The sequence below is a fragment of the Oryctolagus cuniculus genome, chromosome 8, assembly GCF_051225735.1.
Source record: "Oryctolagus cuniculus isolate XC-2025 breed Fujian yellow rabbit chromosome 8, ASM5122573v1, whole genome shotgun sequence".
NCBI lineage: Eukaryota > Metazoa > Chordata > Mammalia > Lagomorpha > Leporidae > Oryctolagus > Oryctolagus cuniculus.
The window spans coordinates 137,367,052-137,391,991 of NC_142874.1; the positions used below are offsets into that span (position 1 = coordinate 137,367,052).

At 52.8% G+C, this 24,940-nt stretch overlaps 2 protein-coding genes and 1 long non-coding RNA gene across 5 annotated transcripts in view; 1 reads left to right on the plus strand and 2 right to left on the minus strand.

Annotated features, from left to right (window-relative positions):
• Positions 1–3,374, minus strand: part of POLR2B (RNA polymerase II subunit B) — a 43,076-nt gene extending 39,702 nt beyond the window's left edge. The window contains exon 1 of the mRNA XM_002717160.6: positions 3,258–3,374. Within this exon, the coding sequence (XP_002717206.1) occupies positions 3,258–3,276 (19 nt within the window). The 5' untranslated portion in view covers positions 3,277–3,374. The remainder of the gene's footprint in view (positions 1–3,257) is intronic.
• Positions 3,375–4,076: 702 nt separating this feature from the next.
• Positions 4,077–18,368, plus strand: NOA1 (nitric oxide associated 1). 3 transcript variants are annotated; one of them, XM_002717067.6, is made up of 7 exons: positions 4,082–5,221; positions 5,866–6,030; positions 6,634–6,839; positions 10,506–10,637; positions 12,095–12,211; positions 17,551–17,668; positions 17,884–18,368. In XM_002717067.6, the coding sequence occupies exons 1-7, from the start codon at positions 4,144–4,146 to the stop codon at positions 18,084–18,086; spliced, it is 2,019 nt and encodes a 672-aa protein (XP_002717113.4). In that variant the 5' UTR covers positions 4,082–4,143; the 3' UTR covers positions 18,087–18,368. The 3 variants fall into 3 exon arrangements, with proteins under 3 accessions (XP_089158844.1, XP_008266039.4, XP_002717113.4); XM_008267817.5 differs by lacking the exon at positions 10,506–10,637 and having other exon boundaries at positions 4,078–5,221; XM_089302718.1 differs by lacking the exons at positions 10,506–10,637; positions 12,095–12,211 and having other exon boundaries at positions 4,077–5,221.
• Positions 18,369–18,808: 440 nt separating this feature from the next.
• On the minus strand, positions 18,809–23,464 carry LOC149125176 (uncharacterized). Its single transcript, XR_016212178.1, has 2 exons — positions 23,326–23,464; positions 18,809–19,133 (listed from the first exon to the last, which is right to left on the minus strand). It is a non-coding gene; the product is annotated as an uncharacterized LOC149125176 (long non-coding RNA).
• Between the last annotated feature and the right edge of the window lie 1,476 nt (positions 23,465–24,940).

Genomic DNA, 24,940 nt, shown 5'->3' on the forward strand with positions numbered 1-24,940 from the left:
TTCATCCTCCCCAGACCACACACACTGAGGTGACAAGTCCTGCATACCAGGCCGTGTCTAAATTCCCAGTCCACAGCATCCATAAATATAGTAATTTTTAAAACATTTATTTGAAAGTCAGAGTTACAGAGAGAGAGGAAGACAGAGACAGATCTTCACTCCTCAGATGACCACAAGGGCCAACACTGGGCCTAAAAGCTGAGCTGGGCAGAAACCTCATGTTACGTGAACAGGAGTAAACCAGGCAAAGAAGGTAAGGCTAGGAAGAGTAGAGAAAGTATGAGGGGCACCAAGACACAGCTAAGAGTAGCAGGTTCTCATGTTCTGCAGCTCAGAGCATGACTACCACTCAAAACAGATCAGGGGCTGGGGCTGTGCCGTAGCAGGTAAAGCTACCGCCTGCAGTCCCGGCATCCTATATGGGCGCTGGTTCGAGACCCGGCTGCTCCACTTCCAATCCAGCTCTCTGCTATGGCCTGGGAAAGCAGTAGAAGATGGCCCAAGTCCTTGGACCCCTGCACCTGCCTGGAAGACTCAGAAGAAGCTCCAGCCATTGCAGCCATCTAGGGAGTGAACCATTGGATGGAAGACCTCTCTCTCTGCCTCTCCTTCTCTCTCTGTGTAACTCTTTCAAGTGAATAAATAAATCTTTTTTAAAAATTATATATTGTATACTACATAAAGAACTCAACGAGGGGCAGGTGTGTGGCCTGGGGTAAGATGCTGGTTAGAACACCTGCATCCTACATCAGAGTACCTGGGCTCAGTCCCTGGCCCTGACCCCTAACTCCAGCTTCCTACTAATGCACATCCTGGAAGGCAGCAGTGATGGCTCAACTGACTGAGTTAATGTCACTCATGTAGAAAGTCTATCACTGGGCCGGCGCCGCCGTGGCTCACTAGGCTAATCCTCCGCCTTGCGGCGCCGGCACACCGGGTTCTAGTCCTGGTCGGGGCGCCGGATTCTGTCCCAGTTGCCCCTCCTCCAGACCAGCTCTCTGCTGTGGCCAGGGAGTGCAGTGGAGGATGGCCCAAGTCCTTGGGCCCTGCACCCCATGGGAGACCAGGAGAAGCACCTGGCTCCTGCCATTGGATCAGCGCGGTGCGCCGGCCGCAGCGCGCCAGCCGCGGCAGCCATTGGAGGGTGAACCATCGGCAAAAGGTAGACCTTTCTCTCTGTCTCTCTCACGGTCCACTCTGCCTGTTAAAAAAAAAAAAAAAATTAAATAAACAGGACAGAGGATCTGATAGGTTCTAAGCATAAGGACATGGAAATGCTAACTGCTTGACTATCAGTTTACACTACATATATGTGTTGAAACACTGCTTGGCACTGCACACAATGTACAAATATTATGTGTTAATCAAAATACTTTTAAATAAAAATACATGACGCCCAGGTTTCTGGTTCCCACAAAAGAGAAGGGTGGTACCATGCTCTAAGACAGACAACCCAGAAGCCGATGGCTTTGGAAGTGCAGATGATGATGGGAGCGGGGGTGCATAAAAAACATGGTGAGCTCAGCCTGGGCAGTGACAATTTACAGAAGCCCAGAGACACTTCAGTTAGAGACGCAGGACATCTGAGCTGGGAATGTGTGCGTATGTATTGAGACGTCATCCACATACACAGTAACTGAAGCCACGGAAAACGCGAACAGCAGGAGTGAATGAGAAGGGACAAAGTCTGATAGGTGTAAGAATCAAGTGACGGTGCTAAGGCTGAGGAGATGGGCTGCCAAAAGGAACTCACCCATGATGCTAAATACCGCAGGGCCTGCCTGAGGCTTACACAGTGCTACCGGCTGTATCAGTGGGAAGGGCATCTTAATGAAGCAGCACTGAGATCAGATTAGAATGTGCTGAAAACCTGAGAGGCCACAAACTCTTCTGAGAACCCCGGTCGCCCATGGAAGGAGAAAGGTCAGATATTCCCAGGAAAGAAACAACTGAGCAGAGTTTAACTTCTTTGCAGGTGCCAAGAGAGATCTGACACTTTCACATGGCAACATCCGAAAGGAGCAGCCTAATTGATGAGGGCGTATCTAACAGACTTCAGAACAGGCAGGAATGGAACATGGACCACTCTTCTCTTCCACAGGTACTTTATACGTTGCTAATGAGAATGTAAATTCGCAGTTAATAGCACAGTGGTCACTTGGCACCATCCTGCAAAATGTTAAATGAATATACCGTTTGACCTGACAATTCTCTATTTAGCGATTTTTTTTTTAATATTTTTTATTTACTTAAAAGGCAGTTCCAGAAAGAGAAAGGGCTTCCATCCGCTGGTTCACTCCCCCAATGGCTGCAGCAGCCGGAGCTGGGCAGGCCCGGGGCCAGGAGCCTCTTACGGGTCTCCCGCGCGGATGCAGGAGCCCAGGCACTGGGCCGTCCTCCACTGCCCTCCCAGGAAAAGACGAGAATGATGCAAATGCCCATCCCTAAGAGACTGGCTGAGTCGCACTACATCTAAACAAGCGAGCAGTGACGATGGACTCCACACACTGGCAGGAAAGCCCACTACATAATACTATGTAAGAAATAGAAATACAGGAGAGCACGAATGGTGCTTTTTGTCTGAAAATCGGGGAACCACACAATCCCATTTACGCTCACTCACACGTACGTAAAGAAACCTTGGAGCAGGAGAATCTGTACCAGCAGCTACCTGCGTGGACGCGGTTCAAACCGGACAGCTGGTGGGCCCGATGAGCCCCGGCGCTGAAACGCTAAGCCTGCGCTTCTGCTTCCTCCGAGAGGCAGCGGAGGCGAGCGGGTGGGATGCCAGGGGGGCTACGGGACTGGGAGCCAGAACACATCTCTGGCGGCCGCGCGTCCCTCTGGGGCGCAGTCAGTTCCAAGGCCACCTTCGAGACAATTCCCCGAGGTTTAGGACTGCACGGAGGAGGGCCACCCGCGGCCGCCGTGCTCCCAGCGCCCAGCACACAACCTAACGGATGGCCAGCGCCACTCCGTCCATCGGTGGCCCGGGGACCCGAGGACCGTCGGGACGCCCCCGAGCCGGAACAACGCCATCTGCCTACGGTTCCGCACGCCACTCCACCACGGGACGAACACAGCCGGCCAGGAGCCTGCACGCGCGCATCCCCCGCGCCGCCACTTCCCGCACGCCCAGCTCGGACCGCGGCCCGGGGGTGGCGGGGGTACACCGCGGGGGTCTCCGGGCGGCGGACGCAAAGCCGTCCAGCTCCCCCATTTTCCCGCCGCGGAGTCTGCGTTGCATGGTCACCTACCCTCGTCCGCGTCGTACATGTTGGCAAACGGTCCAGGAGATCCTAACCCTCAAAAAGAAAAACCACTGAGAGAAAACCGCGTAGCAGCCGCCACAGGGCCGCAGGCAGAGACGAAGCAACTTCCGGTTCCGGTGTTCCCACAATTCTCTGCGTCCCCGAAGGCCCGCCCCACCGTCGCCGAGGTGGGATCTGCGCCTGCGCCAGTTGAAGCATAGGGCGGGCTGGGCTCGGGGTCGCTCGGGCGCGGCTGAGCCGGGGCGCGACCAGTCCGAGGCGGAGGGGCGGCTCTACAGCTGCTTCACGTTGAACAAACCCCGCCTGAAAAAAATCCAAGTGAATTTGTTAGCGGTTCTGGCCGTGGCGTGAGCTCGCAGGTTTAAGGCTGTATTGTTTGCACTCCAAAGACCAGGAAGCCACAAAACTAAAAGGGATTAAGTGCGACTTGTGCTGGCCGTAGCGCCTTGAGAAAGCTTGAAGAAAGATTTATTTATTTATTTGAGAGGCAGATTTACAACGAGGCAGAGAGGTCCTCCGACCGCTAGTTCACTCCCCCAGGTGGCCGCAACAACCGCGGAGCTGAAGCCAGGAACTTCCTCCCGGTCCCCGACGTGGGTGTAGGGGCCTCAAGGACTTGGGCCAGCTTCTGCTGCCTTCCCGAGGCCCCAGCAGAGAGCCGGGTTGCAAGTGCAGCAGCCGGGACTCGAACCTGTGCCCTCAGGGGAGGCTGACACCGCGGCTTTCCCGCTACGCTTTCATCGCGATAACTCGCGGGATCTCGAGGTGGAAGGAAGCCGCACCTCCGGGGTTTGGGGCAGAACGGGCGCCTGGGGCCCCACTGCGCGTGCTCGGTGGTGGCTCCGCCCCCTCGCGGCGGGCCGCGATCCCCATGCTGCCCGCACGCCTGGCGGGGAGGCTGCTGGGCCCCGTGGTGCGGTGGTCCGCGCCTGCGGTGCGGCTCCTGCGGACGGGATGCGCGGCCGCCGCCGCCGCCTCCCAGCCCCCGTCGGGCCTGCGGCGGGCGCTCCCTCAAGGCCCCGCCGCGCCCGGGGACGACACCGAGGAGCGTTTCCTGTTCCCCGAGTACACCCCGGAGCCGGAGCCCCCGCCGACGCCTGAGGAGCTGCTGCGGGCGCTGCGGGAGCGGGAGCAGGAGCAGGAGGAGCAGGCGCGGCGCCGGGCGGAGCGGCGGCAGGCGCGGGCCAGCCTCCGCGCGCCCCCGGCCGCGGGCCGCCCGGACCCGGCGGTGCCGCCCAGCGGCCTGCCCTGCTCGGGCTGCGGGGCGGAGCTCCACTGCCGGGACCCCGGCGTGCCCGGCTACCTGCCCAGCGAGAAGTTCGCCCGCGCCGCGCAGGACGGCCAGCTGGCGCGCGCCGTGTGCCAGCGCTGCTGGCTGCTGGTGCACCACCGGCGCGCCCTGCGGCTGCGCGTGAGCCGCGCGCAGTACCTGCAGCAGGTGAGCGCGGCGCTGCGGCGGCCCGGGCCCGCGCTGGTGCTCTACCTGCTGGACCTGCTGGACCTGCCCGACCCGCTGCTGCGCGACCTCCCCGCGCTGGTGGGCCCCAAGCAGCTGATCGTGCTGGGGAACAAGGTGGACCTGCTGCCGCAGGACGCGCCTGACTACCGGCGGCGGCTCCGCCAGCGGCTGTGGGACGAGTGCGTGCGCGCCGGGCTGCTGCCGGCGCCGGGCCACCGAGGGCCGCAGCCCGGCGCCGGCGGGGACGAGGAGCAGAGCGCGTCCCGCACGGTGGTCAGGGACGTGCGGCTGGTCAGCGCCAAGACCGGCTATGGGGTGGAGGAGCTGATCTCGGCGCTGCAGCGCGCCTGGCGCTACCGCGGCGACGTCTACCTGGTGGGCGCCACCAACGCCGGCAAGTCCACGCTGTTCAACACGCTGCTGGAGTCCGACTACTGCACCGCCAAGGGCGCCGAGGCCATCGACAAGGCCACCATCTCGCCGTGGCCGGGTGAGTGCGAGAAGCGGGCGCGCCGTGCCCGCCGCCGGGCGCCTTCCCTGGAACCTTGCAGCCCTGCGGGGGTCTCGCGCCTCCCTGGCCGGAACAGAGCCGAAGCCCCTGCGCTCTGGCCGTGTCCCTGGAGCTGGCTTCTTCGTAGGGTCCTCTGGCTTTGACTCCCGGCGTGAGGCCAGCGGGTGCTCCACGCACAACACGTGAATAACCCGTAGTGCAGAGCGTGCGGGGGGGAGAAAGGGCGGGTGGTGACTTGGTAAGAAACTTGCGTGATTGGAAAATGGGTCCCTGTGTCTGTGACCCTGTTTGTGTTGGACTTGGGAGAGCGCACTGCGACAGCCCTGTGTCCCCTTGAAGCCAGACTTCACCCTTGCTTAGTGAGCTGGTCTTCTGCCTTGCGCTCGAGTTGAATTCTCCGCAGTTGCTTTTTACCTGGTGATGTTGAAAACAGCAATCAGACATGCACACGGACCCTGGTTAAGCTTGCGAGCCAATCAGCTTATTTACGACTCCTCCGTGAAGTGGGACTATTTCTAGGGGGCTAGCGTGGAGGTTGCGTGAGAGAAAGCAGCGTACCCCACGACAGTGCGTGTCCTCAGAAGCGCTCATTCCTTCCCCTTATTCCCTTCCCCGTGTTCCAGGTACTACGTTAAACCTTCTCAAGTTCCCCATCTGCAACCCAACTCCCTACAGAATGTTTGAAAGACAAAAAAGACTTAAAGAGGACGCAGCCAAAGCTGAAGAAGAGCTCAGTGAGCAGGAACAGAATCGGCTCCGGCTCCTGAAAAGACGTGGATACGTAGTGGGTAAGCGTCCTGTGGGGAAAGCCCTTGTTGGTCCCATGCCGGAATTCTCCCCGAAATTCAGGGGCCTGGGGCCAGCCGCTTGTTGCGGGGAGAGGCTGCCTTGCTTGGTCTCTTTAAAGGCAAGGCTGCCTCCATCTGGAATCCCAGACCGATACTCGTGGTAAACATTGGTGACTCCGTGCAGCGGCTGCCCTGGGGACAGGCGTTTGATGCAGTAGTTACGACGGCCTTGTTCCCTATCAGAATGCCTGTGTTCAACTCCTGTGTGCAAGCTCGCGCTCCGGCTTCCCGGGAGGCAGCAGGTGATGTCCTGGGTATTTGGGTCCCTGCCACCCTCCTGGGAGACCCAGCCTGAGTTCCCGGCTTGGCTGCTGCGCTTCCATCTGGCCCAGCCTTGGCTGTTGAGTTCATTTAGGAAGTGAATCAGCAGGTAGATGATTCCTCGGTCTGTTTTCCAAATAGAATTAGTAAGTTTGCTTTAAATTTGTTCCTACAAAGCAGAGACCTCGTCTCACTTCTGTACACCAAAGTTAGCCTTGGTAAGTTGTCTGGAGTCAAAAGCATTAACGGACTGACTGATGACCTCGCTATAATGTGTTCTAGGAAGAGTTGGAAGAACATTCTTGTATTCAAAGGAGCAGAAGGGTGAAGCTGCCTTTGAGTTTGATGCGGATTCACTGGCCTTTGACATGGAAAATGAACCTGTGCTGACTCCAGACAAATCCACCAAGCGAGTGGAATTGACTCCACAGGACGTGAAAGATGCCCACTGGTTCTATGACACCCCTGGGATTTCAAAAGAAAATTGTGTATGTATCTGGTCTCTTCCTCCACACTTACTTTTTTTTTTTTTATTTTAATATTTACTTATTTGAAAGGCAGAGTTACAGACACAGAGAGAGAAACAGAGAGAGAGCCTCCATGGGCTGGTTCACTCCCCAAATGGCCGCCACAGCCAGAGCTGGGCCGGTCTGAAGCCAGGAGCTTCCTCTGGGTCTCTGGGTTCAGGGCCCAAGCACCTGGGCCATCCTCTGCTGCCTTCTCAGGCACATCAGCAGGAAGCTGGATCGGAAGTGGAGCAGCTGGGACTCAACTGGCACCCATAGGGGATGCCCGCGTCACAGGCGGCGGCTTTACCAGCTACCCCACAGCCTTGGCCCCCACGTTTACTTTCATTAGCACAGGCGCCGTGTTTCGGGCAGAGAGCAGGAGGAGAGATGCACTTGCACTTGCGATTCAGTTCTGGTTCACTGGTAAAAGCAGGCCAGGGAGGCATCTGTCCTCAAGTTCTCCCTTCGTTTGGTGGACCTCGTGGCTGACAACCCACTTGTGGTACTGTACAGACTCCTAGCTGTTGAGGCTGACAGGCACCACTGCAGTGCAGCCCGCTCGTCCGTGCCTGAGTTCCTAACACGCTGTAGCCCTCGTAAGGCCTTCTGGCTGAACGCAAGGCAGGAGTCACTCACGGGGCGCAGGCGCAGTGTCCCCTCAGCTCCCAAGGTAAACACTGCTCTTGAGCTGAGCTGAGCCGTCACCCAGTAACTGGTACCCTTTGGTCCTCGGGGCTGCATGCACCAACTTCCCTGGGCCTGGAAATACTTGGAAGTCTCTCTCTTCCTCCTGTGTCCCTGCCTCTTCTCTTTCATTATTTCATCCAACAAACATCGACTGTCCGGCGGCATAATCCAGAACATGAGACGGGCAGCTCAGCAGCACAGGCTCGCCACAGAATTGTTGTTTGTTTGGTTTTTAAGATTTTATTTATTTATTTGAGAGGTAGGATTACAAAGAGAAATGTCTTCCATCCACTGGTTCACTCCCCAAATGGCCACAACGGCTAGAGCTGAGCCGATCTGAAGCCAGGAGCTTCTTCCAGGTCTCCCATGTGGGCGCAGGGGCCCAAGGACTTGGACCATGTTCCACTGCTTTCCCAGGCCATTAGCAGAGAGCTAGATCGGAAAAGGAGCAGCCAGGGCTCGAACCCCAGGCTGTATGGGAGGCTGGTGCTGTAGGCAGAGGCTTAACCGGCCCCCAGGCTCACACTTTAATTTATTTTTAATTTTATTTATTGATTTTTAGGACAGTTGCAGGATCTCACGGGTCATTTGAATTTTTGTCTTGTTCATTTCACCCCATACCTGACTCTTACGTGTTCATTCGGTCTCACAGCTGCTTCTCTTACTTGTAGTTTTGGTCTCTGTCCAGGTCATTGATGGACTCAGGTGTGCGGCCGCATCCGCCGCTTCCTCTGCAGCTGGTGCCTGAGCAGTCCCCGTCTCCTCCTGACGTCCGTATCTCCCTGTGAGACAGCACAGCTTTCTTGGGTACTCTTCTTGCCTTTGCCTCACCAGCGTCACTTCCAGTTTCACTGTCAGATGCATTTTTTTTGGTGCCCCTGTTATACGTGCTGCAGACTTTTTCTTTCTGCATGGTTGCCCTCCTGGAAGCACACCTCGGGCTCAGTCTCTTTTTGCCCAGCAGTAAGTGCCTGGACGGCTGCTTCAGGATATCCCATCGCTTCAGTGCCAACTCCTCCTTCCCTTTCAGCCTGTTAGCCCAGGCATAGCAGTTGCTTTAGTCACGAACCTTGCTGGGGGCCCCAGTGCTGTGGCGCAGCAGGCTAAGCCTCCACCTACAGCTCTGGCATCCCATATGGGCGCCGGTTCCTGTCCCGGCTGCTCCTCTTCTGATCCAGCTCTCTGCTATGGCCTGGGAAAGCAGTAGAAGATGGCCCAAGTGCTTGGGCCCCTGCACCCGTGTGGGAGATCCAGAGGCGGCTCCTGGCTCCTGGCTCCGGATCTGCGCAGCTCCAGCTGTTGCAGCCATCTGGGGAGTGAACACTGCATGGAAGGCATTTCTCTGTCTCTCTTCTTCTCAAATAAGTTAAATATTTTTTTTAAAGGGCCTGTTGAGAAATCTTTCGCAACATATTCTAGCCAACAGAATGACAGCTTCAAGTTTTTAGATATAAAACCACTCAGCACTGGCAGTTTTATTTCTGGGTCAGTTTACAGACAAACTTCACATGCGTTTGATGACGTAGACCACCATTCCTCAAGCTGTTCTCACAAAGAACTCTGGAGTAAGAAAGTTTTGGTGCTACAAGTGGCTTACACAGTGCCTTTTCAAACAAATAATGAGAAAAATTTATAGCCATCTTATTTTTTTTTTATAAGCTTCTCTATCATATTTTTGTTTCCTCAGTTTTTTTCTAATTGATTTATTTATTTGAAAGGCACACAGAGCAGTCTTCCATTGGCTGGTTCACTCCCCAAATGCCTTTGATAGCCAGGCCTGGGCCAGGCCAAAGCTGAGAGCCGAGAACTCAGTCCGGGTCTCCCACCTGGGTGGCAAGGACCCGAGCCCTTGAGCCATCACTGCTGCTTCCCAGGAAGTTGGAATCTGTCCAGAGCAGGGCTGGGACAGGAACCCGGCATTCCATATGGAGTGCAGGTGTCTTAACCACTGTGCCCAACACCCGCCCCTTGTTAGGCTTTTAGGAACCAAATTTACAGTTTTTTGTCTACTCTTAATCAGTTTGATTCCTTAAATCTTACCTGAATCTTGTAGTTCCTGTCTTCCCATTGCTGTTTTCTCCAGTCCTTTAGAAACTCTTCTTCATCCTTTAGAAGCCAGAAGATTTATCTATTTTCATCTTATTCGAAAGACAGAAGTCTTCCATCTGCTGGTTCATTCCCCCAAATCTACAATAGGGAGGACTGGACCAGGCCCATGCCAGGAGTTTGGAACTCAGTCTGGGTCCTCCCACACTGGCGGCAAGAACCCACACTGAAGCCATCACCTGCTCCTTGTACGTGAGTAAGAAGCTCGTCGGAAGCAGAATAGTTGGGACTTGAACCAGCCACTTCAGTATGGGATACAGATGTCCCAAGTGGCAGCTGAGCCACCACCCCAGATGCCTGCCCTGAGATTAATTTAGACAGAGGATTACATAGAATATAAAGTCTGGACTATTTTTTCATCTCTTTATCTTTACAGGCAAATCACTATATATTGTATTTTCAATAAAGATAATTTTCAGGCCGGCGCCGCGGCTCACTAGGCTAATCCTCCGCCTTGCGGCGCCGGCACACCGGGTTCTAGTCCCGGTCGGGGCGCCGGATTCTGTCCCAGTTGCCCCTCTTCCAGGCCAGCCCTCTGCTGTGGCCAGGGAGTGCAGTGGAGGATGGCCCAGGTGCTTGGGCCCTGCACCCCATGGGAGACCAGGAAAAGCACCTGGCTCCTGGCTCCTGCCATCGGATCAGCGCGGTGCGCCGGCCGCAGCGCGCCGGCCGCGGCGGCCATTGGAGGGTGAACCAACGGCAAAGGAAGACCTTTCTCTCTGTCTCTCTCTCTCACTGTCCACTCTGCCTGTCAAAAAAAAATAAAAAATAAAAAAATAAAAAAAAAAAAAGACTTATTAAAAAAAAAATAATAAAGATAATTTTCTTAAAATTGTATCGTTTGCTTTACAGATTTTAAATCTTCTGACAGAAAAAGAAGTAAATATTGTTTTGCCAACACAGTCCATTATCCCTAGAACCTTTGTGCTTAAACCAGGGATGGTCCTCTTTTTGGGTGCTATAGGCCGATTAGATTTCCTGCAGGTAAGAAACAGCTATGCCATTAAAAAAATGAGTAGTAAATATTGGGATTCACTTTAAGGAAACACATATGAGGGCGCATAAAAGTCTGGGAAAATGTGATTAAAAGGCAAGTTGATTTTGGTGCCAAAGAGTTTTGAGATCCTTGCACAATTTTTTCATAAGCACAGTTCCACAAATTTTTTTTTTTTTTTTTTTTTTTTTTTTTTTGACAGGCAGAGTGGACAGAGAGAGAGAGACAAAGAGAAAGGTCTTCCTTTGCCATTGGTTCACCCTTCAATGGCCGACGCGCTGCGGCCAGCGCACCACGCTGATCCAAAGGCGGGAGCCAGGTGCTTCTGGTCTCCCATGGGGTGCAGGGCCCAAGCACTTGGGCCATCCTCCACTGCACTCCCTGGCCACAACAGAGAGCTGGCCTGGAAGAGGGGCAACCGGAACAGAATCCGGCACCCTGACCGGGACTAGAACCCGGTGTGCCGGTGGCGCAAGGCGGAGGATTAGCCTAGTGAGCCGCGGTGCCGGCCCCACAAACTTCTTGAAGATCCCATTTACTTTTTATTTGAAAGGCAGAGGGAGGGAGGGAGATTCCATCTGCTGGTTCAGCTCCCAGATGGCTGCAGTAGCCAGGGCTGATCCAGGCCATCCCAGTCTCCTGCTGCCTTCCCACGCAGCAGGGTGCTGGATTGGAAGCGGAGCAACTGGGACTCAAGGGGCATCCCAGTGTTGGATGCTGGTGTTAAAAGCAGTGTCTTAACCTGCTGTGCCACAGTGTCGGCCCTGTGCTGCAAAATATTTTTACACCAAAATTAACACCTTTCAATTCCATTCTTCCACGATTTTTTTTTAAAGATTTATTTATTCATTTGAAACAAAGCCCATAGAGTGCTGGTATTTGTTATTGTTATTATTTGAAAGGCAGAGAAAGATTTCCCATCCACTGGGTCATTCCCCAAATGTCTGCAACAGGCAGGGACAGGCTAGGCCAAAGCCAAGGAGCTAGGAAGTCCATCTGGGGCTCCCACATGGATGGCAGAGAACCAAGTACTTAGCCAGCACCTGCATTAGCAGGAAGCTGGAATGCAAAGTGGAGCTGGGTTCTGAACTCAGGCACTCTTAGTATGGGATGCAGGCACTGCAAGTGGCTTAACTGCCACCCGCAGTGTAGATTATTCGTATAATCTAAACCTAACTACACAGGAACTGTTGAAGCAGCCTACTTTCTTCTTTGTTTTTGACAGTGATTTTTTAATATTATCAACAGGTCTATAGAAGTCAGCGTTGTACGGGACTTGTTAAAATGCACTGCTGCCACATTGTGCCTTTCTGTTTGATTTTGGTATTAATATAATCTGACTATACCTTTGATGTTTTGTTTACGCTTCTGTGAATGAATTGTACATTGAGCTGTGCAGGTTTTCCAGCTTTTTTCATTGTGTAAGATGCCTCGTTCCTTTCTTCAGGGAAAGGAGTCAGCTTGGTTTACCGTCGTGGCTTCCAACTTCCTCCCCGTGCATGTCACTTACTTGGACAGGGCAGATGCCTTGTATCAGAAGCACGCGGGACACACGTTGCTACAGGTAAGGCCGAGGGCCCCGTCGTTCTGCCGAGAAGACCCGTGTTGAACAAAACCGCCTGTGAGCCGTCAGCCGGCTCTCCCCTCATTGTCTCCGAGGATCCTGGCTGGAAGGCACGACGAGCCCTTAATGTGGACTAGCCACAGGGCTGCGTTTCTCTGCGCTACGCCGTCCAGCACGGTAGCCCCAGCCACGTGTGGCTGTCTAAGTTTAAACTCATCAGTTAAATAAAATCTGAAGAGTGGTTCTAGCCGCATTTCCACTGCCCAGTAGTGGCATCCTTGGGGAGACTTGGGTTAGACAGTGCTGAGTGAACAGAAGTTAGAGGTTTTGTCACAGCCAGAGGCTTGACTGGCATCTACTGGGCGGAGGCCCCAGCGGATGCTGGACAGCCTGTGGCACACAGCAGCGATGCCGGTCCACGCCGTCAGCAGGGATTAAGCCCTGGTCTGAGTGGGAAGATGCCCCGGGTTCTTAATCCTAAACACTCAGTCTACAGGTTTTGCTACCTCTTCCCTGCTGCTCTGCCACCCCCTCCTTTGACCTATAGATGTGGGAAAACTGCGTCATCCTGGGACAAAACAAAAATCTCAAGTGTCCTGCTCATTGCTTCTCTGTGTTGCCATCCCTCTTTGGTCCTTACCATGCGGCTGAAATCGTCCCTGCTGTAAAGTTCACCAAAGACTGGCTGACTCAGCTCTTTGAGGAGACGGCCATCCACACTGTTGATAGTGGGTATTGCACGTTGGCTAAGATGGTTGGAGCAGACCACCTGGGTTCAGTGCCTGTTCCACTCCACCACTTAACAAAAATGTGTGACTTTCAGCCAACTTCCCTGGTCTCTGCTGCACCTAGCTGGCGAGGTGGTGGAGAGGATGAAGTGACAGGCAGCATCTGTTAGCAAGGATAGCATGTGTGGTGGTGGTGAGATGAGGGTGGTGGAGATAGGGAATGCATCTTGCAGAAGTACTGGGCGTGCAGCACAGCAGAGGCGAATGTTAATGCTCACGCGATGGAGGTATGTCAGACAAATGGGCACCCTTCAGACGTTAGCAACACAAGCCTGACTTCAAGTAGATATGGGGGGCAGGTGTTCAGCACAGCAGTGAAGATGCTGCTTGGAACACCCACAGTCTGCATCAGGGGACCTGGGTTCAAGTCTCCGATCCACTTCCAGCTCCTGCTTCCTGCTGACATGCAGAGCAGGTGATGGCTCGTGCACTTGTCACTGCCGCCCACGTGAGAGACACAGTTTTTCTGGGAGCTGGCTTCCCAGCCTTGGCTGTTTGGCAGATATTCAGGGAGTAAACCAGTAGATGGGCAATCTCTGGCTCTCAAATAAATAAAATAATTCTTTAAGTTTGAGGAAATGGAATTAAAAGCTTGAGTTTATTTTGGTGCCCCCCAAAAAGAAACTGTGGCACATGGGTTAAGCTGCTGCTTGCAACACCAGCGTCGCATAGCAGAGTGCCAGTTCGTTTCCAGGCCGCTCCATTCCCAGTCCAGCTTCCCACTAATGCCCCTGGGAAGGCAGCAGGTGGTGGCTCAGGTATTTCGGCCCGTGCCACCCAGATGGAGTTCTTGGCTCCTGGCTTCAGCCTGGCCTAGACCTGGCTGTCATGGCCATTTGGGGAGTGAACCAGTGGATGGGAAATCAGTCCCCCATGCTCTGCCTTTCAAATAAATCTTTTTCCAAAAAAAATTTTTTTAAGATTTATTTATTTATTTGAAAGAGTTAGAGGAGGGGCTGGTGCTGTGGGGTAACGGGTAAAGCCGCTGCCTGCAGTGCCAGCATCCCATATGGGCGCCTGTTCAAGACCCAGCTGCTCCACTTCTGAGCCAGTTCTCTACTATGGCCTGGGAAAGCAGGACAAGATGGCCCAAGTCCTTGGGCCCCCGCACCCACATGGGAAGATCCGGAGGAAGCTCCTGGCTCCTGGCTTCGGATCAGTGCAGTGCCGGCCGTTGCGGCCATCTGGGGAGTGAACCAGCAGATGGAAGACCTCTCTCTCTCTGCCTCTCCTCTCTCAGTGTAACTCTGACTTTCAAATAAATAAAATAAATCTTAAAAAAAAAAAAAAAGAGAGAGGAGAGAGAGAGAGAGCGCGTGCTTCCATCTACAGGTTCACTCCCCAAGTGGCTGCAACAGGTAGGGCTGAAGCTAGGAACCAGGAGCTTCATTTGGGTCTCCCACGTGGGTGCAGGGGCCCAGAAACTTGACCACCTTCCACTGCTTTCCCAAATGCATTGTCAGGGAGCTGTATCACAAGTAGAGCAGCCGGGACTCGAACCAGTGCACATATGAGATGCTGGCACCACAGGACACAGCTTAACCCACTGTACCACTGCACCAGCCTCAAAAAACTTTTTTCATAATTCATGGAAAAAGCTATGTATGGATTTCAAAATTGTTTTTGCCAAGCCAGCACTGTGGCACAGCGAGTTAAGCTACTACCTGCAACACAGGCATCTCATATAGGCGATGGTTCGAATCCCAGCTGTTCCACTTCCAGCTCCCTGCTAATGCTCCTGGGAAAGCAGCGGGAGATGGCCTAACTGCTTGGGCCCCTGCCACCCACATGGGAGACACAGATGGAGCTCCAGGCTCCTGGCTTTGGCCTAGCCCAGCCCTGGACATCTCAGCCTTCTGGGGAGTGAACCAGTGGACGGAAGAGTCTCTCTGCCTTTCAAATAAATCTTTTTAAAAATCTCCATTTAAAAACAGCACACATAATTGTTTTTGCACCAAAATATGTTCTTAGTTTAAATTCTGTTTTTCTGTGAACTTTTTGAAGTACCAGCATACTTCCTTCTCTGGACTTCCTAAGAAAGCCAGACTGGAATGAAAACTGCACTGAGATGGAGATACCTGCCCTGGATGTACCATTCCAAAGCCTTCTAGAAAGTGCAGGGTCAGTGTGCACCTAAAGGCAGGCAGGAGCGCGGGCTCTGCCAGTTTTCCTACACATAGACTGTGGTTGTTGTCTTAGGTCTGTTCACTTTGTGGGTGGAACAAGAGTACACAAGTGGACACGCAGCTTGAGACTCGGGAACGGACGCCCCCTGGGGCCGCCTGGCGGGGCTGTCCTCCGCTAACCTCGGGAGCTCTGCTCTCACGCGTTGGGTTGTCTTCACACGAACGTGGCTGGCGCTGGCCAGAGCAGCAGTTCCGGGCCTGGGCGTGACACATGCTCTCCGGGACACTGGTGCCTCCTGGTTTGCCGCCTCAACTCCCAAATCACAGTCACTTCTGCCTCATTACCTCCTTCAGTAGCTCCCCAGCTTCAGTGTTTCCTGTCTCCTGCTCGCTCAGCTCTTGCCTCCACCCCCAAATTGACCTCCACAGCCACGCGAGCACTTGCTTGCTCATCCTCCCCTGGGGGACGTGTGCTCATGTCTGGAGACACCCAGGACAGGGCATTACTCAGCACAGAATGTCAGGGATTAAACCCTCCTGAGAGGTCCTTGCAGGGAAAGCAGGTCGTTCTACTCTGCATTCTGTGCTGAGGTGCCCGCTCTTTATAATTCATTGCTGAGTCCAGCTACCCACAGTCTCATCGCTACTCCACCCTCAGCACGCGCACACAGGGAACACACCACGGAGAGTTAAACCACACTCCCCAGTCCCTCTGTGCCCCAGCGTGTGTCTGCGCATGTGCTGACCAGGATACCTTTCTCATAAGTGACGCCTGTGCCCCTCGCCAGGCACAGCTCCTACACTGCCTCGGCATTCCTGTTTGCTTCCTGCACAGCCACATATGTTGAAGAGGCCGCTCATCCCGCCTTTCACCTTCTGTCTGCTCCTGCTATCTGCCCTTCCGACCTCTTGGAGACAGGGACCAGATGAGAACATCTGTCTGGTCCCCAGTGCTAAACACAGGAGGGAGTCATTAATGAATGCATGAACAGGTGATTCTCAGTTACTACTAAATGGGAGCAGGAGCTGGATCCCGTCCCTTACCCAAGGGTACTTCCAGAATTTCATGGAAGGGCCGGTGTTGTGGCATATTGGATAAAACCACTACCTGCAACACTGGCATCCCATATGGGCACTGTTCTGGCTGCTCCACTTCCCTATCCAGCTCCCTACTAAGGGCCTGGGAAACGCAGTGGAAGATGGCCCGAGTGTTTGGGCCCGTGAACCCACATGGGAGACCCGGATGAAGCTCCTGGCTTCCATCTGGCTCAGCCATGGCCATTTTGGCCATATGGGGAGTGAACCAGCAGATAGAAGATATCCCTCTTTCTCTTTCAAATATTTTTTTAAAAAGTTCATGGAAAATGGAATTAAAAGATAGGCTTCGGCTTAGGGGCCCCGCTGTGGCCCAGCAGGTTAAAGCTCCTACCTGCAGCACCAGCATCCCATGTGGGTGCTGGTTCGAGTCCCATCTGCTCCACTTCTAATCCAGCTCCCTGCTGATGGGCCGGGGAAAGCATCACATTGCACCCACATGGGAGACTTGGAAGAAGCTCCTAGTTCCTGGTTTCAGCCTGGCCCAGCCCGGGTCATAGCAGCCATCTGGGGAGTGAACCAGCAGATGGAAGACTGACCTCTCTGTCTCTACATCCCTCTGTAACTCTTGCCTTTCAAATCAGTAAATCTTAAAAATAATAGCAAATAAAAGATAGGCTTATTTGACTCCAGTGTTTGAATCCATGCAGTTTTTGATAATGTGTTTCCATGAACTTCTTTTTTTTTTTTTTTTTTTTTTTTTTTTTTTTTTTTTTTTTGACAGGCAGAGTGGAAAGTGAGAGAGAGAGACAGAGAGAAAGGTCTTCCTTTGCCGTTGGTTCACCCTCCAATGGCCGCTGCAGCCGGCACACCATACTGACCCGAAGGCAGGAGCCAGGTACTTCTCCTGGTCTCCCATGGGGTGCAGGGCCCAAGCACTTGGGCCATCCTCCACTGCACTCCCTGGCCACAGCAGAGAGCTGGCCTGGAAGAGGGGCAACCGGGACAGAATTCGGTGCCCCGACCGGGACTAGAACCCGGTGTGCCGGCGCCACAAGGCAGAGGATTAGCCTAGTGAGCCGCAGCGCCGGCCTTCCATGAACTTTTTGAAGTACCCTTCTGCAGGGATCTTTGAGTTAGAAAGAAGCGTGGGTAAATCTTCCTGGCCACATGGTAAGAGCCAAGGTCCTTGTCTTAATGGCCCATCCTTACCCTTGGGGTGTACAGCACTATGAGGAGCTACAAGACTCTTGTCAATAAAGCTGCAGCGTGTCCTTGCCTGTCTCATGGCCCTGAGCCTGGGGTGATTCGTAACGCCCGTGCAGAATTAGCAGTGGTTTACCTGGGGATTGAATTTGAACTTCGGGACATCTTTTTCTTTTGCTGGAAGGTTCCGATGGGCGGAGAAGAGCGAATGACAGAATTCCCCCCTCTGGTTGGTGAAGACATTACTTTAAAAGAAGGACTTGGATCTGAAGCAGTGGCAGACATCAAGTTTTCCTCTGCAGGTGAGCGTAGACCAAGCGCTTTGTAAAAACCTAGTGAAGCAGCTGTGTGGACGTAGAGTATACTGCAATAGAAATGAGGATGGCTGATTTCAAGGCACCACAAGTTTATTCGTAAACACAACCTGTGCTGAAAACGTGCACTTCTCACAAATGTGTTGTGTGCTTTTTAGGAAGGGGTCGCTAACAGCACCGTGTTCTTTCTTGTGCCCGCCTAGGTTGGGTCGCAGTGACACCTCACCTGCACGACACGCTCCACCTCCGAGGCTACACGCCTCAAGGGACAGTTCTGACAGTCCGGCCCCCTCTCTTGCCACATATCGTGAACGTCAAAGGAGAGCGCATCAGAAGAAGTGTGGCCTATAAAACCAAGAAGCCACCCTCCCTTGTGTGCAATCTGCAGAAGAAGAAAAACAAATAACTACACCAGGCTGGCCTCGTTTGCACTGGGTGTTTGCTCACTGAACCTGACAGTGTATACTCATGTGGCTGGCACTGCAGTGTAGGGAGTTAAGCCACCGCCTGCAGAGCCAGCATCCTATATGAACACCAGTTCAGGTCCCAGCTGCTCCACTTCCAATCTAGCTCCCTGGTAATGTGCCTGGGAAAGCCTGGCCCAGCCCTGGTCATCTGGGGAGTGAATCAGCAGATGGAAGACCTCACTCTCTCTCTCTCTGCCTTTCAAATAAATCTTTAAAAACAATATACATTGAAATTGTGTTAATTACAGCTATAATCAAATCGTTGACTTGTTAACTGTTCAGATTGGGGGCCTGCGAAGCAGCAGCTAGATGACACTTGAGTTGCCCACTTCCCCTAACAGGGTGCCTGGATCTGAGCCCCAGATCACCCCAATCCCAGCTCCCTACCAGTGTGCACCCTGGGAGATGGAAGGTGATGGCTCAAGTACCCACCCCCATGGGAGAACTGGACTGAGCTCTAGGGCCCCCACTTTGATCTGACCCACCCTTAGCCATCACAGTCATTTGGGGGTGAACCAGCAGATGTCTCCTCTGTCACCTTAATTTTGAAAAATAATAAAAACCGTTCAGAACTATGCCTGTTTGTAAGGTACTGGCCATGTAAGTTCTTGTAGAGTCTGTATGTGTGACTCAACATACATAAAAAAAGAACCCTGCTACATTTCAAGTTTTTATTGAGACCAGATGTCGTCTTTTACATGGAGCCAGCAGGGCAGTTCAGCTATTGGCTTACGAGCAAGTGGCAGGAAATCAATGTCTCCTAAATGCGTTGGCTTCAGTAAGTGCGTAGGTGGCTCTGTTCTCGCAGCCATCCGAGGATCCAGATGCGAGGGGACATTCCGTGGGTTGTCTTCCCAGCAAATGTGAAGAGGGTAGGTCAGGGTGCATGAAGCAGCTTCCCTGCTTTACAAGGAGGAGCTGGGCATTGCTCGCCTCTGGGTGCTTGATCCACTGGCCAGTGGTCAATGCCTTACCCTCCAAGGAAGCTGGGCACCGAAAGGAAATGGGAACCCCCTTGGGTTATTTGGGGAAAAGGGGTCAATGGATCCTAGAGAGCGAGGTAGGGATTTCCCAATTTGAAGTGCTGGACAATCTCGGGTGAAAGGCTAGACAAGCTTAATCTTTCTGGCTGGCATCTGAGATCTGTGCAACCAAGACTTGCTCACTTTAACCATTTTATTATTAACACTTCCCCACGTGTACTTGCAGGGCGTCATACCAATCACAAGTCTTCGCCTTTTTTACACCTGTGTGAGTCAGTACTGCTACAGCTGTGTACGCGAGCAGTTGGCACGTCGAGCCCCAGATCCTACTGTTGAGATGAATATTTTGTTGGAATGCAGTTAGTTCTCTCAGCTTCTGAAGAGACAGCCCCATGTTCCCAACCAACAGCTGGGAGCCCCTACGTATTTCAAACTCCTGTTTTTCACCTCATCCCCTAACCCCTTCCAAGTCCTCAGGGACTCTAAAGGAGAAATTTTTTAAGCTGCAACTGGTAAGTGCAGGTTTCACATAAATGCTGTTTTGTTTTGTTTTGAAGATTTATTTATTTATTTATTTATTTGAAAGTCAGAGTTAGAGAGAGGAGAGGCAGAGAGAGAGGTCTTCCATCTGATGGTTCACTCCCCAGTTGGCTGCGACAGCCAGAGCTGTGCCAATCCAAAGCCAGGAGCCAGGAGTTTCTTCTGGGTCTCCCCTGTGGGTGCAGGGGCCAAGGTCTTGAGCCATCTTCTACTGCTTTCCCAGGCCATAGCATCTCTGGTGGATTGGAAGTGGAGCATCCGGGACTAGAACCAGGGCCCATATGGGATCCTGGCGCTTCAGGGCAGGCCGTTAACCCACTGCACCACAGCTGCTTTGAAATACTGAAGGTAGGGTAGGGAAGGTCATTGTCCACGTATAAAGCCACTTCACTATGCCTGGCGTCCCTGTCTCCAGACACTTAAATACCAGCAGCAACTTCCCCTGCCCCTCAGTCATTGGAACAATCAAAAAGTACCCCCAGTACTTCAAACACACCTCTAGAGGTTGCCAGTGTCCAAAGTTAAAACTGATCAGTCATTGATTTCTGATTTCTTTTTGCAAGTTTAAAAACACATTTAAGGATTGATTTGAAAGGCAGAGTGACAGGTAGAAACAAAAAGAGAACTTCCACCTGATAATTCACTCCGCAAATGGCCACAATAGCCAGGGCTGGGCCAGGTCAAAGCCAGGAGCCTGAAACACTATCTTGAGTCTTCCCACGTGGGTGCCAGGAGCCCAAGTACTTAAGCCATCATCTGCCACCTCCCAGGCACATTAGCAAGAAGCTGGATAAGAAGCAGAGAGATAAGAAGCACATCCAGCTCTCTGCTGTGGCCTGGGAAAGCAGTAGAAGATGGCCCAAGTCCTCGGGCCTCTGCACCTGCGTGGGAGACTGGGAAGAAGCTCCTGGCTCCTGGCTTCAGATGGGCGCAGCTCCGGCCACTGCAGCCAACTGGGGAGTGAACCAGCAAATGGAAGATCGATCGATCGATCTCTCTCTCTCTGTTTGCCTCTGCTTCTTTCTCTGTGTAACTCTTTCAAGTAAATAAATAAAATCTTAAAAACAAAAAACAAACAAAAAAAAAAAACAGAGAAGCCAGGATGCAAACTGGCACTCCAAAATGGGATGACAGCACCACAAGTGGTGGCTTAACCTGCTACACCACACCCGCCCCCGGAACCATCATTCTTACTCTCTCCTAGGAATTTTACTTTTGCAGTCTATTTGCCTGTCAGTGCAATCGTAGGTCTTTGTATCTCTGTGCCTGGCTTACTTCACTTAGCATAATATCCTCAAGGCTCATCCATGTTGTTGCAAATAACAGAAGTCCCTGATCAAAACACATTTTCAAACAACTCATGAATCTAAATAATAAAAAAAATTTTCAGTGATGATAGATGCATAATAAAAAGATGAATGATAAAAATACAACATTGGGGCTGGAGTTCGGGTGCACCCAGATAAGCGACCGCCTCCAGTGATGGCATCCCATGTTGGAGCAACAGTTTAAGCCCCGGCTGCTCTGCCTCTGATTCAGCTGCCTGCTGATGTGCCTGGGAAAGCAGCAGCAGAAGGCCCCTTGTGCTTGGGCCCTGCTCCCGTGTGGGAGACCTGGGTGGAGCGATGGGCTCCTGGCTCCAGCCTGCCCAGCCCGAGCCATTGCAGCTGTCTGGGGGTTAGGAGAGCCAGCAGATAAAAGATCTGTCTCTACTTCCTTCAAACAAATGAATGAATCGTTTTAAAAATAGAATATCAACATTTTAGGGTACTTCAGTAAGTCCATAGAAAATGGAATTAAAATACGTATTCTGGGGCCAGCATTGCAGCACAGTGGGTTAAGCTGCCACTTGTGACCCCTGCATCCGGGAGCAGAGTGCTGGTTCAAGTCCCTGCTGCTGTGCCTGCAGTCCAGTTCCCTGCTATGGCCTGGGAAGGCAGCAGAAGATGGCCCAAGTGCTTGGGCCCCTGCCACCCATGTGGGAGACCAGGCTTTGGCCTGGCCCAGACCTGGCTGCAACAGTTGGGGCTGGGCCAGACTGAAGCCAGGGTCCAAGCACTTGGGTCATCTGTTGGTGCTTTCCCATTTATTCTAGCAGGAAGCTGGATCAGAAGTGAAGCAACCAGGACTTGGATCAGTGTGGGGAGCAACTGGGAGCAACTCGGACTAGACTAAGTTACTGGAATTAAGACTTATTCTATGCATCTGCTCTCCCACAATATGGCGCTGGGAGAGGAGGAAACAGCTTCTACGCAGCTGCCTCCAGTTCAACCAATAAACTGTAGGACCTGCTCCTGATTGGAGGAGAGCAGCGTACTCGGCGTGTGGGTAGCAGAGTTGGGATTGGTGGAAGAGGACTATAAAGGAGGAGAGAGACAACATGCACCAGGAACATCTATCTGAAGGAACACCTGTGCAGCCCCCGAGAGAGCCGGCCGGCGGTGTGCCGCTCCCCCGTGGAAGTGGGGAAAGTGGCAGGGGGAACCGCCCTTCCACGGAGGTGGAAGGGACGGTAGCCAACCCGGGAAGAACCAGCAGCAAACCCGGGGAGGGCCGAGCAGACAAAAGAACAGCGCAGGGTCCTGTGTCGTTCCTCCATGAAGACAGGGAGTGACAGATCAGCACCCATATTTGACACTGGCATTGTAGACAGTGGCTTAACACCACAGCACCAGCCCCAGCAAAAAAAAGACTTTTGAAAGCCATGCATACAAGGGGTCTTCAAAACACTCATGGAGGGGCCAGTGCTGTGGCACAGCAGGTTACAGTCCGGGCCTGCAGCGCCAGCATCCCATATGGTTGCTGGTTTGAGTCCTGGTCGCTCCACTTCTGATCCAGCTCCCTGCTATGGCCTGAGAAAGCAGTGAAAGATGGTCCAAGTCCTTGGGCCTTTGCACCCACGTGGGAGATCTGGAAGAAGCTCCTGGCTTCAGATCGGCTCAGCTCTGGCCATTGCAACTATCTGGGCAGTGAATCAGCAGATGGAAGACCTCTCTCTCTGTCTCTACCTCTCTGTAACTCTGTCTTTCAAATAAGCAAAATAAATCTTCATAAAAAATAAAAACTCATGGAAATGCATTATGAAAAAAAAAAATATGAACAGACTTCAATTTTTTGTGCCAAAGTAAACTCATTTTTCAAATCTTGTTTTAAAGGCAGAGAGAAAAACAGAGATCTTCCATCTGCTGCTTTTTTCCGTTAATGCCACAACTGGGCCTGGGCCAGGCCCAAGCTGGAAGCTGAGAACTCAGCCCAGGTCTTCTGTGTAGGTGGCAGGGACCCTGTCACTTGAGCCATCAACCACTGCTCCAAAGGTGAGCAACAGCAGGAAGCTGGATTGGAAGCCGAGGAGCGCAGACTCGATCCAGGCATTCCCACATGGAAAGCAGGCATCCCAAGCAGTGTGCCAACCGCTGTGCCGAACACTCACCCCTAAACATATTTTTTTAATTTATTTTAAAATGTGAGTGTGAAACTCCCTCCAGCTGTCCCGTTATGCACTTCCCTTCCCTTTGTCCAGAAACACACCTTTTTGTTTCATTTTTCCATGAAACACTGAAGTACCCTGGTATATGAAATTCAGCTAAAGCAACTCATATAGGATTAAATACTTCCATTTTTAAAAAAGAATTGAGGGGTCAGCACTGTGGCTCACTTGGTTAATCCTCTGCCTGCAGCGCCGGCATCCGATATGGACACTAGGTTCTAGTCCCGGTTGCCCCTCTTCCAGGGCAGCTCTCTGCTGTGGCCCGGGAAGGCAGTGGAGGATGGCCCAAGCGCTTGGGTGCCTGCACCTGCATGGGAGACCAGGAGGAAGCACCTGCAGTGCGCCGGCCGTGGCGGCCATTTTGGGGGTGAACCAACGGAAGGAAAACCTTTCTCTCTGTCTCTCTCTCTCACTGTTTAACTCTGCCTAATAAAAAAAAAAAAGAAAAAAAAAAGAATTGAAAATCTGAGTTAAATTTTCAATTTGTGTTAGAAAAGGATCAATGGGAGAAAAGAAAGTAAATTACTGGCATAAAAACAGAAAGACCGCTGGCACCGCTGCTCACTAGGCTAATCCTCCGCCTTGCGGCGCTGGCACACCGGGTTCTAGTCCCGGTCGGGGCGCCAGATTCTGTCCCAGTTGCCCCTCTTCCAGGCCAGCTCTCTGCTGTGGCCAGGGAGGGCAGTGGAGGATGGCCCAAGTCCTTGGGCCCTGCACCCGCATGGGAGACCAGGAGAAGCACCTGGCTCCTGGCTTCGGATCAGCGCGGTGCGCCAGCTGCGTCAGCCATTGGAGGGTGAACCAACGGCAAAAAGCAAGACCTTTCTCTCTGTCTCTCTCTCTCTCACTGTCCACTCTGCCTGTCAAAAAAAAAAAAAAAAAAAAAATAGAAAGACCAAGACTGTGGGGAGCAACTCGGACTAGACTAAGTTACTGGAATTAAGACTTATTCTGTGCATCTGCTCTCCCACAATATGGCGCTGGGAGAGGAGAAAACAGCTTCTACACAGCTGCCTCCAGTTCAGCCAATAAACTGTAGGACCTGCTCCTGATTGGAGGAGAGCAGCGTACTCGGCGTGTGGGCAGCCGAGTTGGGATTGGCAGAGGAGGACTATAAAGGAGGAGAGAGACGGCATGCACGAGGAACATCTAAGGGGAACACCTAAGGGGAACACCTGTGCAGCCCCCGAGAGAGCCGGCCGGCGGTGTGCCGCTCCCCTGCGGAAGTGGGAAAAGTGGCCAGGGGGAACCGCCCTTCCACGGAGGTGGAAGGGACAGTAGCCAACCCGGGAAGAACCAGCAGCAAACCCGGGGAGGGCCGAGCAGACAAAAGAACAGCGCAGGGTCCTGTGTCGTTCCTCCATGAAGACGGGGAGCGACACAAGACCAGCATCGTGGCCCAGTGGGTTAAACCAGCACCCACAACTCAGGCATCCCATGTGGGCATTGGTTTGCATCCTGGCTGCTGCACTTCTGATCTGGCTGCCTGCTAGTGGCCTGGGTAAGCAGTAGAAGATGACCAAGTGTTTGAGCCCCTGCTAACCACATGGGAGACACAGAAGAAGCTCCTGGCTCCTGGCTCCTGGCTTCAGCCTGGCCCAGCACTGGCCATTGCAGCCATTTGAGGAGTGAATAGTGAATGGAAAATCCCTCTTTTTCTTGGTCTCTGTCTCTCCCCGTCTCTGTGTAATTGACTTTCAAATAAACAAATAAATCTTGAATAAAGAAAAAAAAAAGCCTCAGGCTCTAAAAAAAAAGACCAGTGGAACAGAGTTGAGCCCAT